At 36.4% G+C, this 21,961-nt stretch overlaps 1 protein-coding gene across 1 annotated transcript; it reads right to left on the bottom strand.

Annotated features, from left to right (window-relative positions):
- Positions 1-1,704: 1,704 nt before the first annotated feature.
- On the bottom strand, positions 1,705-2,287 carry LOC149960334 (uncharacterized). The gene is made up of 2 exons (XM_090167448.1): positions 2,045-2,287; positions 1,705-1,893 (listed from the first exon to the last, which is right to left on the bottom strand). The coding sequence occupies exons 1-2, from the start codon at positions 2,285-2,287 to the stop codon at positions 1,705-1,707; spliced, it is 432 nt and encodes a 143-aa protein (XP_090023574.1).
- Positions 2,288-21,961: the final 19,674 nt, after the last annotated feature.

The raw sequence follows: 21,961 nt of genomic DNA, 5'->3' as shown, positions 1-21,961 counted from the left end.
TCTTATTTACCAATTATTTCATGAAATATTCAACATGGTCTGAAATAAATACATAACATCTAACTGTAAGATTTACCGATCGTATCATTGAATATAGGACATAGAATCTAGAAATGACCGGGTGTTCCTGCATTTTTAACGGATCGTTTTTGGTAATTGTATTTAAAGGAAAGCCACGCTAAATCTAACGAAGAATCATGGAAACCAACAGGTCCATTACTTTCCTGTGATTTAAAGCGATGTTTTATCTCTAAATGAAGGCTATCCTCAAAGTTCTGCCCACAGTGTTCCTCAGGGGGCCAGGAAATCGGGGATGATTTTATTGAAAGAAGTATGGGAGACACATGGTCCCCCTATCATACCGTATATAAGTCCCATCTTTAGGATCCGACAAAGTTCGCCATTTTTTGGGGGAAATGATTTCTAACCTTAAGACCTCGGAAAACCTCGAAATACAAAAAGTATAACATTTATTTTACTTAGGTTCGTTTGTAATGCTTAATAATCTGTAATATTCTAGATCGTTATTACGGTCAAAATTATTAATTGTAGTGAAAAAGATAAACTCAATTAAAAATGAAAATTAAAGAGTGTTGGAGTAGTTGATTAAACACTAGCAACGTTGATGCAATGATGGGACAGCAATTAAAAATAAAACTGTTTAATTGACAACATATTACTTAGAAAACTAAACATTGTATAGTTAAAACTAAATTGAGCGAGCCAGCGATTAAAACGCGTTATATAAGATTAAAAAACATCTATCTTAAGACAATACATAAATAACCTAAGAGATCCACTATCTATGAGCAGGTGAGTAACGCATATAACTATTTTTATCGGGTACAATGAAGTTTACATCGTATTTACTTCAACACTCGCAGACGATGAAGACTTCTTTATACATGTGGAGGTTTAGCTTGTGACGAATCTGGGTGAACACTTAATTGCCAAGTGGTTTAGTGAAGATTTCCGCTAACTGATCTTAACTCGGAACGTAGACGACGTCTAGGATGCCCTCTTCAACCAGCTCTCGAACGTAGTATTGACGAATACTGATATGCTTGGTGTACCGGTGGAACTCAGTATATTTAATCAGCTTTATGGCTCCAGCGTGGTCGGAACGCAATACGAGAACATCGTTGGCTTTCTTGATATCTAGAGCTGCTTTGATGACTTCAATCCAGACCATGTCTTTTTAGGCTTCCGTGGCTGGTACCAGTTGTCGAAAGAGCAACGGACTGTTGCTTCCGGTTGACACAAGTGACTGGAGTTGAACCAATGATACTGACCATCTTATCGCGTCACAACCACCGTAACCTGCGTCGCAATACGGAACAGTGGACTCCAAACAGCAGTCCCAGACTTGTGGTCCCTTTAAGGTACTGGAATATTCGTTTAACTGCATTCCAGTAAGCAACTGTCGGACTCGCCAGCGTTTGAGATACACAGTTACCAGTGAATTCTATGTAAGGCTGGGTTCCCGAAGTTGTATACCGAAGACTTAAATAGCTGAAGCATACATGGCGGTAAACTCGAAACTTCTCCGACCGTCTTCGCTAGTAACTTGGTTGCTGGCTGACGTATTCACGGGTTTACATTTAGACATGTCAAACCTCTCCAGAATTATCTTGAGATAGGCCTTCTGTTGTAAAAATCCCGAGCCATCCTTGGTGAAATCGATCTTTGGACTAAAATAAGTTGTTATCTGGAACTCGTTTCCGAACACTGGAAGAACTCTTGGATTGCTTCGTTGGTGTTGCCAGCAACTGGACCATCATCAACGTAAAGAATGATGACTAGGAATGTGCTACTTGTCGAGAGAACGTATAAGCAATGATCATCATTGGCACGTTCGAAGCCATATTCTCGCAAGATCCTATCGATACGCTCCTTCCAATAGCGTGGTGATTGCTTCCGAGCGTAGAGGCTTTTCCGCAGTTTCCCGACTCAACCACTGCCGTTGTTGAAACCTTCGTGTTTGCGAATGTAGATTTCTTCAAATAAATCTCCATGAAGAAAAGCCTTCCTCACGTCGAATTACTTCAATCTGAAGTTCTTTTGGGCAACCATGTTGAGAAAAATCCTGAGCGTCTCGAAGCGGGTGACTGGTGCAAACGTCTCGTTGTGCGAAGCCCATTGTTACTAGTCTAGCCTTGATTATCGTGCCGTCTTCATCGGTCTTTGTACGGATGATCCAATAATTTCCAATAATTTTATGATCAGGAGGAAGATCGACCAATTCATACACCTCGTGCTGCTTCATATCTGACAACTCGTTGTTCATTGACTTTTCTTATTCCTTACGATCATCGCTTGAACGTGTTTCATTTGCTGTCTGTGGCAAAGTATCGCTAATCAGGAAGACCTTGTTTCCTGGTAGACAGACGTTACAAGGCAGCGTCTTCTTGAGCGTTGAACGATGTAATAATAAAATAATCAGCTAGGCTAATACCCAAAGCACCACCTTAGGCCCAAGTCATCGAGCGAATTTTAATGCCTTTAAACAAATGTCCGAGTTTCAATGCGGCGTGGTGCGAACAGAACCAGTATTTCTGGAGCGCGTTTCACCGGGTCTGAATGCCACGTCTCTGCAATCGAAATCTTCAGAATTATTCTCACCCTGGCTTGAAATGTCCTCCTTAACGAGAAGTCAGATATCCATAGTGCATTTCTCTGGATTGAACATCACGTCTCAGGAACGTAGGACGTCCTTGAGCTCGGGGACGAATAAACGATACCCATCTGTATTGTCCTTGTTACCAACCGGGAAACCAGAATACGTTTTGTTGGACAACTTCTTTCGCTTGGCCCCCAGAGATCTGAGAGAACATCTTCTCCGGGTTTCGTAGCCTTGTCCATCCGTTTGCCAAAACGGTACCGTGATATCTTGCCGTAGATACAGCATTCGCATAAAGTGTCCACCGTCTGATCGACCACTTCTTTTTTAAGTCTCTTCAGCGTTGCTGCTACGTGACGTATATCTTGATGTCCAAGTCGTTTGTGCCATAATTGGTGATCAGCTTCGGTGATCAGGGTACCGGGAGTTACGGTGTTCTATAGAGAAGTATTGATTTTATAACATCGATCAAACATTAGTTTAAAGTATTTCGGAAAGTTTGATAGAATGTCATGTCTAACAAAAGTATATTAGACTTTTATTTGATATTTTTAAACTGTCAGTAGAAGTTTTAGTCGTGTTAGAGAGATATGAAACTTTGTTGAAGACTTTGAGTAGGCCTTGGTGAATATTTACTACACCATTACGTGATATTTAATCTATCCTTCAAATGTTTGAAGTTACAGTTTCGGCAACTTTCATCGAATAATTATGACTTCTCTAAAGGGTATGTAAACTATTAATTATCCTATTTTAATTAGAACAAGTCTAGATTTTCATTTCTATTATTATTATTATAAAGATAAACCATTCATTTCATAGCTTTAGAAAATATTCAGAGTGAGGTGTATGAAACTTCGAATTATGTAGCTGTATTTTAATCTATTTTTTTTTATTAGTGAATCTCTCAATGCTTGAAATTTTCAAGTATGTTGGAGAAAAACCAATCGACTCTCTAATTTTAATTGATAAGCTTTTGAGAGACACACTTAATGTATCAAATGAGTATGAAAACCAGTTTACTAAAATATCTCCAGAAGAAGCTAAATTCTTCAAAGAATTTGTTGAAGTAGATTTGCAAAGAGCAAAAATCATAGCTCAATTAGATCAAAAATCAGATCAATGGAAAGAAGGGAGAAAAGTTAGGTTAACTGGTACTAATTTTACAAAAATTATTTCATCTAAAAATAAGGGGAATACTGCTTCCAAACTTTTAGAGAACCATTTATCCGGTAAGGAACTAACTGTCCCTTCAGTTTTGTACGGTAACAAAATGGAGAAAGTTGCCCGGGCCAAATTCTCTTGGCTTAAAAAGGTTGAAGTATTTGAATTTGGTCTCATAGCTAGTCTTAAGAATCAATTTCTAGCTTTTAGTCCAGATGGTTTGTTTGTAGAAAATGGAGAGACCAAATTACTTGAGATCAAGAGTCTATTTGTTGCCAAAAAAATACCAATTGAAGAGGCATTTTCTCAAAACAAACTTAATTTTTTGAAACTTGGAAAGAGTGGGATTTACCTGCCAACTAATGACTGCAGGGGCTATTATGCCCAAGTTCAGCTTGGCCTTTATATACTAAACATCAAAACATGCTCATTTTTTGTATAGTCTCCAAAGGGCTATTTGTTAATTGACATTGAGAGAGATGAAGAGTTAGTGATATTAAGTGATTTCTATTTTAAATTTTACCTGCCTCTTCTAGTCAAGAAAAATGTGATACTATTAAAGTAGTTCCTATTTTTAACTATTCAGCAAGTGATAAGATTTTTAACTATTAGAAAGTGATAAAATTAAAATAGGAACTATTTTTAACTATTAGAAATTGATAGGATTAATTAAAGTAGTTCCTATTTTTAACTATTCAGCAAGTGATAAGATTTTTAACTATTAGAAAGTGATAAAATTAAAATAGGAACTATTTTTAACTATTAGAAATTGATAGGATTAATTAAAGTAGTTCCTATTTTTAACTATTCAGCATGTGATAAGATTTTTAACTATTAGAATGTGATAAAATTAAAATAGGAACTATTTTTAACTATTAGAAATTGATAGGATTAATTAAAGTAGTTCCTATTTTTAACTATTCAGCATGTGATAAGATTTTTAACTATTAGAATGTGATAAAATTAAAATAGGAACTATTTTTAACTATTAGAAATTGATAGGATTAATTAAAGTAGTTCCTATTTTTAACTATTCAGCAAGTGATAAGATTTTTAACTATTAGAAAGTGATAAAATTAAAATAGGAACTATTTTTAACTATTAGAAATTGATAGGATTAATTAAAGTAGTTCCTATTTTTAACTATTCAGCAAGTGATAAAATTTTTAACTATTAGAATGTGATAAAATTAAAATAGGAACTATTTTTAACTATTAGAAAGTGATAGGATTAATTAAAATAATTCCTATTTTTAAATATTCAGAAAGTGATAAGATTTTTAACTATTAAAAAGTGATAAAATTAAAATAATTAATATAGTTAATATTTTAAAATGTTTTTATGAAAGGTGAAAAACCAATTTACAACTTCTACAATTAAATTCATTGGAAATTTACAAAATGTAAGATTAAATTCATTTGATATTAAAGATAAACTGAGAACTAATAATTAAAATGGATTCATAAAAAACAATTGGTATTTTAATTTTTAGTCTAGAAATTTGTCATCTGCCAGAATTGGTTTAAGTAAATTAACTAACCCACATATGACAGTAACAATTTCATCACAGTAAGGAACTAAATCCAGGTCAAATTTATCATTTAAAATTTTAAATAATTTAATTCTTTGTATGGTTATTTCAACATGCAGATGCTATTTTTTGATTCTTAACGCTTTCTTCTTTAGTGAATTGAGATTTTTTCCTCAAAAATGGAGGAATATGCAAAACAATACCATTAGCAGAACATTCTTCTTCGATAAGAAATCCTTTATCGACCATAATCGCATCTATAAATTGTTCACATTGGTTTATGACATTGCTTTCAATGGTGACTTGCTTGTCACTGACTTTACCTCCCCAGGGATCGCTAACGAGCGTTATCATACCAGAAGGCGAAACTCCAATCAAAATCTTTATCGTGTTTGTCCCTTTATAGTGACTGTAGGTAGCCACTCTGTCATGAAATGTGTTAGGTTTCATCATCGGTACCTCTGAACAATCTAACACAACGCGAATATTTGTAAAGTCTTTAAAACATTTGGGAAAATTAGCCCTGATATTTTCTAAACTTGGCCAAAATATAAATTTTTTTAAAATTTCAGAAAGAGCGCAAAGTGTCCTTTTAAAGTATGTTGATATTGAACGATTGGAAACTAAAAATACGGAAGCTAAAGCGTCAAATGACAGATTAGACTTGAGCTTCATTAGCGTTAATAACACACGGTCTCTCACAGGCATAACAAAATCAGCTAGGTCACTAGGGTTTTCTAGTCCTAAAACCTCAGTTGAAAGACTATCAAATAGTTCTTTTCCAAATAAACTTGAATTCCAATTGAAGCTTTCGTAACTTCTGGAGAAACCTCATGAACATTAGCTTTTCCAAGTTCTTCCGATGCTACTTGAGCAAGTATATCCAAGTTGGAAAATGTTGAAACATCAGGACTTTTATGAAGAACTTCACTATTAAAATTATTAGAAATTATCTGAGAATTTATATCACCAAATGATGATGACGCAACCGCTTCACCTAAAAATAAGTCAGATAATTAAAATCTATTTGTTTTACAAATGAAATTATTAAATACAAATACCATTGGAGCGATTTGCACAACGTTTAGCTCTATCTACTTTTCTTTTAATGACTGTGGCTTCAGAAATTGACCTACATGGCAAATTTGTACTTGGTATGGCACTGCATTTTAGACGTCTTTTCACAGTTTTCCCATCTAGATAAGATATTTTAATTATCATTGGATTAAAGATGTTAATATGTAAAATTTGTCTCTCACCTTTTCTTTCTAAAAAGTCTTCATCTTTGAAGTGTGCACTGCAAATCTGTGCCCATTTACTAGGCCTCTTCCCCGACTTTATCTTATTCAACCAAAGGTTGAAAAGTTTCTTCTCACTCGGAAAATTGTGGTTTTCTCTTCATCATTATCCTTAATTTTATTCTTTTTAAGCGCGGTATTATAACAAAACGGTACAGCACAATTTCTGCCACCCCTGGGCTTAACGTTCGCCATGGCGATCGTTCGTTTTTGATCACCGAAGTGAGTGGGAAAGCCCACTAACTAGGGTTACGACTTCAGCGCCACATATACCCGTTTCGCTAGCGAATAGGAGCGGAGGGCGCGTTTTGAATGGTCGGTCTCAGGTTATCACGACATTTTTATTCCTTGTATTTCAGACTTTCAGTAAAGTATTAAGTTTAATTTCAATGTTTATTACCAAAGCAAATAATATTTGTAGTTCATTTGCCATAATAATGAATTAATTCGTCAATTAGTTAATTAATACTTGAAGTCATTCAAATTATTATTCATTAATTAATATTAATTGTATGAGAGGGGGCTAAGGTTTTGTCTTCCGCCCCGGGCGACCGTAAGTTTAGTTACGCCACTGTATAGGGATTATCGTGTACTAGTTTCACGTATCGAAAACCCTCGTCGCCATTGTTAATTATTTTGAAATCGGACAAACAGAAGACAGAAGTTTAAGCGGTAAAATTTTCGCTCCTCACTTTCCGCTCTTTTTTAAGCGGCCAAATTTCCGCTCCTCTCTTTCCGTTCTTTTTTAAGCGGCCAAATTTCCGCTCCTCTCTTTCCGCTCTTTTTTAAGCGGCCAAATTTCCGCTCCTCTCTTTCCGCTCTTTTTTAAGCGGCCAAATTTTCGCTCATCTCTTTCCGCTCGTTTTTGAGCGGCCAAATTTTCGCTCCACTCTTTCCGCTCTTTTTTTGAGCGGTAAAATTGGCGCTCCTCTCATTTTTGTTTTGCGCTCTTTTAAAAAGATATTTTACCGCTCATATTCACTCATAATAACAAATCCGCTCACAATGAGATGAGCGGTGCCCAACACTGATTACAAAACCCAGGTTCCCAACATGGACTAGACATATTTAGAGCAGGCTAGAGCTAGCAATTATATCAAAGAAGTTTTAAAATACCTCTCGAAAGCTTGTTTTCCGGTCATTTTTCCCATTTTCCATACCTAATTACCTTATTCCCATTTTGTGTTGTAGAAGGTTAAAAATCCCGTAAAAGCGAAAATTTTCCCTATCTGAAAGCAAAAGTATAACTAAATCTATTAAATAAGCGGAAAGTGCCGCGCAAACAGTACCCTACGCCATAAGTGATCATTTGGAGGCTGAAAATAAGTAACTCTTTTCTTCATAAATTCTACAACAAACAAAATGGCGGAGCCGAGGGTTACGTAGAAGCGCAAGCCATCTTTGTTAGGGGAATCCATTTTAAAGCCTAAATAAACTAAGTTTTCGTTTGGTTTTCTTTAAAAAGAGATAAATTACCGCACAGTTACGATTGTCGAACTGATTAGGCCTAAGGTGGTGCCTTCGGTATTAGCCTAGCTGATTTAACGCTTATTTTTCAAATTGATAAACAATTTATCGAATTCACGAACAATGATGAGCAGAAAACAAAGACATTTAAAGCAACTATCGGCTCTATCATTGCCACCTGCATTATTAAAAGGCCCCTGTTATTAGAGATGGCCATGAATCTTCGAAAAAAATGCTTTTCGTGGAGAGCGTGGAGCCATCTATTAATGGGAACGGAAGCTAAAATTCAAAATAGCGAAACAATAACGTCGTCAGAGAGCCATTATAGAGTATTATATTTAGACTACTTTTAGTTTACTTAGTGAACTTTAACCTAAATTATATATCCCATAGAAAATATATTGTAAACAATTACTATAATTGAAGTTATTGACAAATTTACAAACGAGGCAATCAACGCGAAGCATACTTTTATGTCCCACCTTTTGGGTCAAAATGTAGCTTCACCATCTTGTTTTGATTTAGACGCTAGCGATATCTGCTTCTTCATCTAGAGCCTCCGCTGGCTTATAACGAAATTTATATTTTATTTCCAAAAGAATGGGCAAGACCACCAGCAAACATCAACTAATTGCCCTTTTATTTTTCATAAACACTTTAAATTTGTTATAAGGGGTAGCGGCTGTTTTATTATTATTTTAGGCCTAGAAATCTCTGATGTGAGAGAACACTACTAACTTCGATAAGGGGCAGCTGTTCTAACTTGAGGATCACTTCTGAGAATTTGGTATCCCTTGGAACCTGGCAGTTTCAAGGAATTTCCGTCTCCTGTGAAAATTTTACTTCATTACACTCTTTACTTAATAAATTCATAAGAGGATAAATCCAAGTGGGACCGGGAGCGCTATTCTAAGGCGATCGTTAGCCACTATACCGCTATATCACAAATCCTAAATTTTAACCATATCTCAAATCGTTGATTACTCGAATCTACTAATTATATTTAAAAACTTAGGAAATGACAATACGAGGCTATTTTATTTGAATTACCAAATATGGAAAACTAGAAATGTCTATTATCTTGAAGTAGAAAAGTGTAATACGGAGAAACAAATTAATTAAATATTTTATACTGGAAATGAAAATATAACATGGCATACAGCGAGATAAAAACATGCCCTTCCATTCCCTTAATTAAAAAATTATTGAAAAAAATTGTTTTAAGAAGTACTTTATGAAAAATCAAATTTTAATTTTTACCTAGGAGGGGTTATACAACCACCGTGTCTGTCTGTGGGTCTGTGGGTCTGTCAGGCCTGCGAACGTATTCGCATTTTCGGTGCAAAGTGTAATCACTGCGTACGCAGTTTCTCAAAGGGTTGGCAAAACCACCATGTGACGGTGAGCGTTAACGGATGCATTTGCGGTTTGGTTTGGATGGTGTTTTTTCGCTCACCGTCGTGACGGTTTTGTGTATTACGTTTTTGTAATGTTTATGCGTAGGTTGTGAGTGTTGAATTTGTTGTGTTTGTGTTCTGATGGTTGTGCATGTTGAGTCTGTTGTGTTTATACGGGCGTTTTCTCACCAACTTCTTCTTAATGACTTTGGGACGGACCGAGTGCTGAGTGTAATGCTACCTCTCAACGTCCAATGGCAGGGTTTCCACCAGTTGTACACGGTATTCGTCTTAATATCAATTTCCGATCGCATCGGGCGGGATTTGAACCCGAGACCTCCTGCTTGACAGGCGGACGTTCTACCACAGAACCACCGACACTCGTTACGCTTTATTGAAAATTAGACCTTCAGCTTTATCGGAAGCTTATTTAATATTACGAAATTTTGGTTTAATTGAAATAGAATTGAAATAGAAATTTTTGCATCGAAGAAATTCTAATTTAGCGTTTCTCTATTGATAAAAAACAAATGCGCCACCCAGGTTTCGAACCCAGACCATTCGGCTTGGCAGTCGAGCGCTCTACCACAGAACCACCGATAGCTGCTAAGATTCACTGAAATTAAGACAGGCATCGTAAGCATAATAGGTAATAAAGTCTTTTTTTATTAATGAATTTATGAAGGCCTAATCTGGTTTTTTTTAAAGGTTAAATCTTGTTTTAGCGCAGTCAGCCGAGATTAGAGGGTTAAAGGGTAGACCCTGTGGGTGGTCCACTTTGTTAGTTTTTTTTTGTTATTTATTTACGGTTATTATTAACGACCTATATATAGTTGTGTTAATTCAAAGGAGATAATTTAACGTTAATTGCTTTAAGAGCTGGCGGTTAGTCAAGTGGCTCTCTGTGCTTTGTTGATGGTAAGGTTTTTGCTTCTTGTAAATATATTTGGTGTGGATATTTGGATATCTACGATTTCTAACGCAGTCAATGATTTCTTGGGTGTGCGAGTCATTATATGATATTGGAAATTGGACGGCATTGGTCTTTTTCATGCGGTATGTGTCACAACGTCAACTGGAAGTAGAAATAAAATGAGCGTTAAAGATGCGGCAAGTATTTCGTAAGCGAGAAGTATACAAATACCATCTGTAGATGTTTCTTTCATTAAAATTTGCTTAGTATTATATTCAACTGATAAACATGTACTGTAAAAAGTGTTACATTCAATTGTGCATTGTTTTAGTGAATCTAACTCGCTGTTGTAACTACTTAATTTATAATATTCTGAATAAATTAAACTCGATTGTTTCGTCTCAATTATTTAAATTAAAATTAAAATTTTATACCGGGCAGGGTTTGAACCGAGAATACGTTTTTCGTAAATAACTCTGAATTGCGGAGATATCTTTGGGGGTCGTATCGATAAATTATTACCACTAGGGACCATACTTCCGAGGAGAGGTATATTTTGGCTTGCCAACTTGTTTTATATGTATTTATATTTCCAGTGTACATTATTTCTTTACCTTTTAATGTTGTATAAGTGTTAAATACGTTTAGTCATGTTCTTTGATTTATATTCAAAATATTAAAAAAAAAACCCCTTGGCAAAACCCAACGCTCAAGGGCTAAGTGTAAAAAATTGACTTGGCCTTTTACATCAAATTTGTAACATATAACGGTTGTGATATGAATAACATTGAATTGAGATAATTGAAATTGAAAAAAAAACTTTTCTTTCAGACCGAAATTTGCCGTTAGGAGCCATAGTGGTGATTTTGAGGCGTTCGGAAGAGATTTGGTTCCGAAACGACCGTTCAAATTGGTCGTTAGGAGCCATAGTGATGATTTTGAGGCGTTCGGAAGAGATTTGATTCCGAAACGACCGTTCAAATTGGTCGTTAGGAGCCATAGTGATGATTTTGAGGCGTTCGGAAGAGATTTGATTCCGAAACGACCGTTCAAATTGGTCGTTAGGAGCCATAGTGATGATTTTGAGGCGTTCCGAAGAGATTTGGTTCCGAAACGACCGTTCGAATTGGTCGTTAGGAGCCATAGTGATGATTTTGAGGCGTTCGGAAGAGATTTGGTTCCGAAACGACCGTTCAAATTGGTCGTTAGGAGCCATAGTGGTGATTTTGAGGCGTTCGGAAGAGATTTGGTTCCGAAACGACCGTTCAAATTGGTCGGTAGCTTAACGAAAGGATTTGAGCTGTCGCTAAGGCTCTCTACGATATATAACCAAATTTAAAATGGCGGCGGATTTAATTTGACGTAAAATATTGCGATTGGCGATGATTTGCAAATTAATTACAATAACGGGATTTAAGACGCCGAAGATAATTCAGAGATAGAGCATCCGCTTTCGAACTTGACGAATATAGGTTTAAAAGACACTTTAGCATTAAAAAAAACTTATCAATGGATATTTGTGATAGGCTTGGAGATCGTTTAAGGGTAAAAATGCTTTGGGAGTCCCTCCAAATATCAAGGTAAAACAAAAGTATAAATTTGTTAAAAGCTAAATTAAAAATTAAATTTTAGATCCTTATTGCATTGCGGTTTTATGCCGTGGGATCTTACCAATTGCGTATTGGCCAAGACAATTTTTTTTGCTTAAAGCAAATCTGCAGTCAGTTGATGTGTTTCACGCGTTACTAAAGTGATTGTGAAGATCTACTCTCTCGAGCAAATAAAATTTCGGGTGAAGTAGGGTACACAGACACACGAGATTTTCGACAGAGTTATATTTATATGGTACCTTGGGCGATGAGGAATATTTCGGTGCAAGAATTATGCGGCTCAAATATATATTAACGGAGATATTTATCTTCAAAATTTTAATTTTCCAATGGATTTTTACCAAAAATTCCTGATTTTGAATTTTTAGATAACATAGAACACTCGACGACTGATTTCCGCGCACAAAATAATCTAACCTATTTCGTCCAGTTACGATTTTACTAGGTTACAATTCCACAACGTAAAGCCCCGTTTTCAATCACGAATTTTTCTTAAAAAATTACGCTTTCGCGTCAAAACCAACCGCGAGAAGCTTCGCTATCGTCTTTTTTGTCACGAGAAGCAGATATCTAAATGGATTTTATATAGTCTTCTTTTGAAATAAAAGCGCGACAAAAAATCAAAAGCGAAAAGCCTGAAATTTATCGTAATTGAAAACGGGGCTTTACGATTTCACAGTTTTCACCGCTCATTTAGCGGTTGGACGATACTAGGTGCTTTTGGCTAGGTACTGTCTTCTAGGTCGCGTTTTAGAGGGCCCATCGTGATAGCAAGAATGGGGTTGGGGAACACTAGATATTAGTCGTCGTGAGTTCTGAGGCAGTTCCGTTTTAGACGTCGTTTTCGCACTTATGACAGTTTATTTTTCATATTAATACGTTCCTTAATTAGTTCTACTGCACTAAAAAAAACTTGGATATTTCTGATTTATAGTACAATACCCTTGCTTTATGTACATTTTAAATGTTAAATATCTCCGTAAATACATATTTCCGCCAAAACAATTGCACCATTCAATTTCTTATCATTCAAGGAATTAAAATAATAAAAAATATTAAAACAAATACGTGTGGCTGTGTAGCCTATTTTTGGTAGAAATTATCTGTGACTGATGAGCAAGTTTTGGCTAGTAATATTGGGGGCGTATCCTTAGTCTTTTGGCCATTCAAAGTTACAAAACCAAAACTAATGTTTCAATTATATTCATAAGGTTCAGCAGAATAGCGGGATTTCCTAGAGTATTTGTTCTAATTGACGATACACAAATTGGAAATTAGCTCCATCAATTAATGAGCTAGATTATAGAGAATACCTCTACGTGAATCGCCAAAGGATTCAATTCCCTAACTACACAACTTGTAAGATTAACTTGTGTAAAATATATTTAAATTTTTGTCCTTTAAACCCAAATATTGTTTTAAAAGATTTGTGACCACAATAAGCGTATAATTAACTGTAATACAAAGTACCCAGCGTCAGCCCAAAACTCGTATGTATTTAAAATGTCACAAGTATAGACACATTTAGAAAGAACATACATTGACAGAATAAAATATTGCTGGTTAATTGGAATACTGAATATAAAGTGTATGAATATAACATTTGTATAATCTTTACACAGGTGATAGTGGATATCCTCTAGACAGTGGTTATCAATTTGAATGACACACACCGTGGAAGGTTCCCCGGAGTATAGATTTGACTTAGCCTCCACTGAAACTTGTCGTTTGCACTATTGGGATTATATGGGATATTAAAACAAATTTTATGCTGTTTACTTATGCATCGTACGATCCACCACGAACCAACAGCGGCTTTTCAATTTGTGTACGCGTGTTCTACTGTCCACAACATGCGTAAAACTCAAATCATCAACCGAAAGACGATGCTTTCACTGAAACCGAATCAGCGAAAGTGAAAGTGACAGTGACATTAATGACAAGCTAATAGCTGCCAGGAGGGGATTAAGAGAGAGAGAGAGAGACGAAGACATGAACGTAGAGCATTGGTAAATGATGTTCCCAAATAACAACTTTCTTCGTGAAGGGCAAGAACTTAGACAACACCATTTAAGGCGCTTTCTCCAAAGGTTATAGACAACACCTTTTAAGGCGCTTTCTCCAAAGGTTTTAGACAACACCTTTTAAGGCGCTTTCTCCAAAGGTTTTAGACAACACCTTTTAAGGCGCTTTCTCCAAAGGTTATAGACAACACCTTTTAAGGCGCTTTCTCCAAAGGTTATAGACAACACCTTTTAAGGCGCTTTCTCCAAAGGTTTTAGACAACACCTTTTAAGGCGCTTTCTCCAAAGGTTATAGACAACACCTTTTAAGGCGCTTTCTCCAAAGGTTATAGACAACACCTTTTAAGGCGCTTTCTCCAAAGGTTTTAGACAACACCTTTTAAGGCGCTTTCTCCAAAGGTTATAGACAACACCTTTTAAGGCGCTTTCTCCAAAGGTTATAGACAACACCTTTTAAGGCGCTTTCTCCAAAGGTTTTAGACAACACCTTTTAAGGCGCTTTCTCCAAAGGTTATAGACAACACCTTTTAAGGCGCTTTCTCCAAAGGTTTTAGACAACACCTTTTAAGGCGCTTTCTCCAAAGGTTATAGACAACACCTTTTAAGGCGCTTTCTCCAAAGGTTATAGACAACACCTTTTAAGGCGCTTTCTCCAAAGGTTATAGACAACACCTTTTAAGGCGCTTTCTCCAAAGGTTTTAGACAACACCTTTTAAGGCGCTTTCTCCAAAGGTTATAGACAACACCTTTTAAGGCGCTTTCTCCAAAGGTTTTAGACAACACCTTTTAAGGCGCTTTCTCCAAAGGTTATAGACAACACCTTTTAAGGCGCTTTCTCCAAAGGTTATAGACAACACCTTTTAAGGCGCTTTCTCCAAAGGTTTTAGACAACACCTTTTAAGGCGCTTTCTCCAAAGGTTATAGACAACACCTTTTAAGGCGCTTTCTCCAAAGGTTTTAGACAACACCTTTTAAGGCGCTTTCTCCAAAGGTTTTAGACAACACCTTTTAAGGCGCTTTCTCCAAAGGTTTTAGACAACACCTTTTAAGGCGCTTTCTCCAAAGGTTATAGACAACACCTTTTAAGGCGCTTTCTCCAAAGGTTTTAGACAACACCTTTTAAGGCGCTTTCTCCAAAGGTTATAGACAACACCTTTTAAGGCGCTTTCTCCAAAGGTTTTAGACAACACCTTTTAAGGCACTTTCTCCAAAGGTTATAGAAAACACCTTTTAAGGCGCTTTCTCCAAAGGTTATAGAAAACACCTTTTAAGGCGCTTTCTCCAAAGGTTTTAGACAACACCTTTTAAGGCGCTTTCTCCAAAGGTTATAGACAACACCATTTAAGGCGCTTTCTCCAAAGGTTTTAGACAACACCTTTTAAGGCGCTTTCTCCAAAGGTTATAGACAACACCATTTAAGGCGCTTTCTCCAAAGGTTATAGACAACACCTTTTAAGGCGCTTTCTCCAAAGGTTATAGACAACACCTTTTAAGGCGCTTTCTCCAAAGGTTATAGACAACACCTTTTAAGGCGCTTTCTCCAAAGGTTATAGACAACACCTTTTAAGGCGCTTTCTCCAAAGGTTATAGACAACACCTTTTAAGGCGCTTTCTCCAAAGGTTATAGACAACACCTTTTAAGGCGCTTTCTCCAAAGGTTTTAGACAACACCTTTTAAGGCGCTTTCTCCAAAGGTTATAGACAACACCTTTTAAGGCGCTTTCTCCAAAGGTTATAGACAACACCTTTTAAGGCGCTTTCTCCAAAGGTTATAGACAACACCTTTTAAGGCGCTTTCTCCAAAGGTTTTAGACAACACCTTTTAAGGCGCTTTCTCCAAAGGTTATAGACAACACCTTTTAAGGCGCTTTCTCCAAAGGTTTTAGACAACACCTTTTAAGGCGCTTTCTCCAAAGGTTATAGACAACACCATTTAAGGCGCTTTCTCCAAAGGTTTTAGACAACACCTTTTAAGGCGCTTTCTCCAAAGGTTATAGACAACACCTTTTAAGGCGCTTTCTCCAAAGGTTATAGACAACACCTTTTAAGGCGCTTTCTCCAAAGGTTTTAGACAACACCTTTTAAGGCGCTTTCTCCAAAGGTTTTAGACAACACCTTTTAAGGCGCTTTCTCCAAAGGTTATAGACAACACCTTTTAAGGCGCTTTCTCCAAAGGTTATAGACAACACCTTTTAAGGCGCTTTCTCCAAAGGTTTTAGACAACACCTTTTAAGGCGCTTTCTCCAAAGGTTATAGACAACACCTTTTAAGGCGCTTTCTCCAAAGGTTTTAGACAACACCTTTTAAGGCGCTTTCTCCAAAGGTTTTAGACAACACCTTTTAAGGCGCTTTCTCCAAAGGTTTTAGACAACACCTTTTAAGGCGCTTTCTCCAAAGGTTTTATTAGTACCTAAATAGTTTTTCAAATAAAGTACTCAGTTTTCTTTTGTTAATGAATATGGTCAATTTTGTTAGTTTAGTGAAATTCAAAATTAAAAGGCTTTAAAGGTTTAAAATTCACAATTTTTATTTACAATTAAACTCAAAACTCTTGAACCAATTACAACAGTCGAGGAACGAAGTTATCACTAATTTCACAATAATATTGGACAGATTATTTCCTTTACTGAAACTGTTCTTTCATCTATCGTGACCGCCATTTGCCATATTCTGCGCAAAAATCGACAACGCAGTAGCTATTTGGTCTATAGAATATACTTTTTCCCATTCAAATATGTTTTGTTCCACCAATGCATTTTGTATTCCTTTGTAAATGCTGTTTTTGTTAAGAATTTTTAAATACCGAAAAGTATTAATCATCACAATGCATATGGGCTGCCTGCTCTGAGTTGATTCCTATAATAACTCAAAATAATGTATACCTTATTTGACTGTGGTCAGGGTCAAAACCTATGCCAATTGTATATGGTGCAACAAAGCTAATAATTGGCTCATTATTGGCTTTCTCAAATTTATTTTCAGTCTCATAAACAACGGTGGTGGAGTGGTTCACACTTTCATCTCGCCGCAAGAGGAACCAGGTTCGATACCAACTTGGGGCACTGGGTGAAAAGTCGGAAATACTCCTTTGCAAGTTCACTCGCTACTGGTTAAAACGGTTTTCCCCGAGCTCTTCGATTTCCCCTATCCATTTAAACTTGTCGAGGTTAACGATAATAGTAAATGTAGGGAGCTGTCGGCATGTAACCCGGCCACCTGAATTAATGTCTTTAAAAGTCGCTTGATGACTTAGGCATAAGGTGGTGCCTTGGGTATTAGCCTAGCTGATTATTATTAATATTTCATTAAACGGCATAGGCCTTTTTTTTTATTCCCATCTGAGGGTACTGGTACCCCTACCTGTGACTTATCAAAATCATGGACCCTGATGACTCAAACGATATCGCGATCTAAATAGTTATGCAATCAAAGACCCAAACGGATATATCGCGGGGATTGTCTAATTTGCTGAATTTCTGGACGTCTGGACCGCTGAATTTTGAATGAATCCTCCTACATAGAAGCTACTATCATATAAACCGTCTGGACAAAATTGAATCATTTCCTGAAGTGCTGAATTTCTGGACCCGAAAAGTTTACTTTATTTTCAAACCGTCTGGACAAAATTGACTAATTTGCTGAAGTGCTGAGTTTCTGGACCGGAAAATTTTACTTTAATTCGAAAATAAATTTAAATTTTCCCGTCCAGAAATTCAGCACTTCAGCAAATTAGTAAATTTTGTCCAGACGGTTTGAAAATAAAGTAACATTTTCGGGTCCTGATATTCAGCACTTCAGTAAATTAGTCAATTTTGTCCTGACGGTTTGAAAATAAAGTAAAATTTTCGGGTCTAGAAATTCAACACAATATCTTTAATTAATGCAAATTTTTCAACAAAAATATGTTAAAACTTTATTTTTTAACCTACACAGCTAGTCAGACTTGGAGGAGGTTATTTTTAATGATGATTCAATCGAGGGGTTATTCAATGTTGCAAAATTTGGTACACCTGATTTCAGATTTCATGTAATTTCACTTTTGATTTAACGTTATGGAAGCTACTGATTTGAAGTGATTTCACTGCTGATTTGTACACCTGATTTCAAAAGTGGTTAACCCCTCGGGAAAATAGGCATTGCCAGTCGGTGTTCACCCATTGATTATGGTAAGATATGGAAAATTTCCATTTAGACCACTTTTTCAAATTTAAGTTTTAAATAAATGATAATATATGGTGCAGAGTATCAAATTTCAAACTCAAATTTCAAAAAGTTGCCTAAATTAAAAATTTCTATCTCCTACCATAATCAATAGGTGAACACAGATTAACAATGCCTATTTTCAACTATATTTAAAGACAACCTCGCTTACATATAATTCTGAAAATACTGAAGCTCCGTTCAACACGATAACTTTAATTAATGCAAATGTTTCACCCAGAAATACTATTGAACCCAAAAATATTTAACCACTTTATTTTTAAACTATAAAACGTTACAGACTTGGGGAAAGTTGTTTTTAATGAGGGTTTATTCACATTTGAAAAAAAATTGCTTGAGCTTTTAAATAACTGGTATAGGGTGCAGGGTATCAAAATTTCAAATTCAAATTTGAAAAATCCACCTAAATAAAAATTTTCCATCTAATACCATCATCAATGAGTGAACACAGATTAACAATGCCTATTTTCAACTATATTTAAAAGCAACTTGAAAACACTGAACCTCTGTTCAACGCGATTACTTTAATTCATGCGAATTTTTCACACAGAAATAAAACTATTGAATCCAAAATTATTTAACCACCCTTATTATTGCTCTAATTATAGTTAGTCAGAATTGGGTAAGGTTGTTTATAAGTGAGGGTAAAAATACTATTAGGTGTGCCATTTTTTTAACTTTTCCGTATTTACTTAAGCCTAGGCCATTTGTTTATATGAAAAATACAATGCATATATTTACTCAACTTTAATGACTTCATTATTTACTTAAGTATTACTTAATATAACGATTTCAACCAATTTCGTTCAGAAAACTGTTTCCGTAATTTTTGGTTTAAATATACACGACAGACAAAAGTCACCCTAATTTCTAGTTTGAAAACCCCGGGTTTGAACTATAGACCGCAACCCTGGCGCCATCTATAGTTCAAACCAGGTAAATTATTCAAGGTCAAGAAAGACCCCCTAGCGTTTTTCAATCCCCCCCCCCTATTCTCTTTAATTATTTTTTAAGTCAACACGGGGGCGATATATAAAGCCGTGCCGGTTATATTAGATTATCAGAATTAAGTTTGAAGAAAGACTCGAGAGGCTGGCTAACTGCCGAGCGGGACCAGTAAGAGAGAGCCTGGGGCTAGAAGTACAGTTGAGACGGTGATGTGTTTTCAAGTGTAAATACCAGTGTTGTGTTGGTGCGCGAATGAAAGAAAGCAAGAACCTAAAGATTAAGAAACGTAAGACTATTTTATATTTTTACTTTGAAATTGTAATTCAGCCTAAAGGTTGAGTTAAGAATTAGATTATTAATAAATTAGCTGAAACTGCTTATTCCTGAAGCTCGGGGAATAGTAATGTTGTAATACAGGTAGAGCTAAACGACAACAAGCTAGGGTTGTGCGAGTGTCAGAATCAGAACCATTTTTTTTGTATTTAAAATTAATGTAAGGATTAAAAATTAGTATATTCGTATGTACAATGATGATAGTCATCATATAAATTTGTAATTTCCGACAATTTGCGATATTAAGGTGTGCGGTCTAATGACCAAATAAAAACTTTATTCTATTTAACTTGGACTGTATTATTTTCACTCAACTCCTCGAATTATCAGCACGGTTATCCCGAACAATATAAATTTCAATGTAACGGCGGACGAGTGATTCTTGTTTAATTTATTTGCGCGGGAGTGGATAATTTTAAGTACTGTAGATCCCTCCTACAAAAATCAGCACGATTTTCCTAACATTTTCGCCCAAATCGGAAGCAGTCGTTATAACGTGGCGCAGTCGGCAGGATAACCGATTTTAAGCTGTTGAATCACAGAGAGAGAGTGAAAAATTTACAGTGTTAAGATGTTAAAAAATGTTCAGAATTCTGAATAGTAATCTAGTTAAGAGGTTAAGTAACTGTGTCGGTGCTCCGAGTGTAAAGGCCCGAGACCCACGTGAAAAGTAACGCTAATAATTATGCACGGTGATAAACCAAAATGTGTAGATCCTCGATCTTTATTGTCCCTGCACTGAGCGCACCCACGTTGCTATTGATTCCAGTGTTTTAAGGACGTTTAGTGTTAAGATTTTATGCACTGTTTGATTCTAATATATACACGGCACTTCAAGTGTTTCTATTGTTTAACTATAGTTACTCTAAATTAGCATAAATGAAAAACAAATTATGAATACTTTTAGTCAAATTGTTTAAGTATTGATACAAGTTGTGTAGACCCACAAGCTTAAATTACCCTTAACTCAAATAGGGCCACAATGTGTATTTCAAATTATTTAAATGCGTAAATTGTTTTACCGTAACAATGTCTTGGAGAGCTCGACCAGAGCCATTCTCTCCATCTAGTTCACCTCCTAACAATCTCAACATACCACTAGAAAATCAGGCACATTTTATGAACAATCCTATTTCGCAAGCAAGTGTATCTAGTGATTTTGTCCGCTGTTTAGAACAATTAGAACTTTCTGATAGTGATCGTAATATATTTCGACGATGGGAAGGGATAAATACTCAAGATTACCTAATTACCTTTGGGAGAAGAGGGCCGGAAGCTGTTAGTAGTCCAGTAATTACTACGCCACAGACCACAGAATCCCAAACCCCTCTTGTTACGACTAGTATCCAATTTTTCCGCACCTCCACTAGGTAGTAATTTCCCAAGCGTTAAACAGAGTACGCCTTTTGTGCCTATTACTACATACCAAGGCCCGGTGGGTACACGTGTTGCACCGACAATTGCGAGTTATTCAGGTAATTGTGGAATTCCTAGCCCAATTACTCAATTAAGCCAACAAAATTATCCCGTAGTTTCGCAAGGTAATGTAGCCAATAACTTGTTGTATAGTGCCCCACCCTTGCCATAATTTTTTCAACAGGTGAACCCTCCACCTGGTTATCAACAAACCAACCTAGCCCAGCCAGCTAATTTTTCCCAGTTCAGTAATCAACAACCAATGCCCCCTTATTTGGGATACCCCACACCTATCCCTAGAACTAGTAATGTATCAAGCTATATAGGCAACCCGCAATTTGCAACCCATAATAAACCAGTTATTCCCTCTAATTTTCCTATCCAAACGCAACCATCATTACTACAGCCATCAGTTGCCCCTAGTCAAAGTTACTGGCAAGTAACTGTTTCAAGACCTCCTAAACTCCCTCATATTAGGTTTAGTGGGGATGAACATTCCGACCCTAAAGACTTTAAAGATAGTTTACTCGAATACCAAGACGCCATGCGTATAGCAGAAGATGATTCCACTGATGGCTGGAGAGAATGCAAAGAAAACAACTACGCCAGATCCAGGCACTGACCATATCACCGATGCCAAGAAAGAGCAAGTAATTTATTCCAACAACTCTGTACTAACTAGTGTTTCTCTTCCAACTCCAGAAGAGTTCGGTACCACAACCATCACGGAAACGCCAACGGTCACAATGATTACCGCTATATCATCGTCTGACGGCCGAAACACCAATTTATGTCTACCGACGGAGCAGGCCGGGCTAATATCGACGACTCCCTGGCCTCGAACAACTCTTCCTCCCACGATTCGAGCAAAGTCAGAGACATACGAGAAATGTCAATGGAAGCCAGAAATAGATCCTGGGCCGAGGTTTTCCAGCATCACCCCTGACGTCTTTTCAGAGCAAACCAATACTCAAAACCTTCCGGTCCAGACGTCAACAACCAAGTCGTTTTATGCCTAT

Source organism: Leiobunum rupestre, chromosome 2 (genome assembly GCF_980474605.1).
Source record: "Leiobunum rupestre chromosome 2, qqLeiRupe1.1.hap1, whole genome shotgun sequence".
Taxonomy (NCBI): Eukaryota; Metazoa; Arthropoda; class Arachnida; order Opiliones; family Sclerosomatidae; genus Leiobunum; species Leiobunum rupestre.
Note: the sequence above shows the minus strand (reverse complement) of the source record. Positions and strands in the feature narration are given on the sequence as shown.

Bases quoted from the DNA above. Each gene is read 5' to 3' on its own strand.
- LOC149960334 (XM_090167448.1), bottom strand. From the start codon at position 2,287: ATGAACAACGAGTTGTCAGATATGAAGCAGCACGAGGTGTATGAATTG. The intron at 1,894-2,044 runs GTAATTCGACGT...CGCTATTGGAAG, and splicing joins CAAAAGAACTTCAGATTGAA to GAGCGTATCGATAGGATCTT.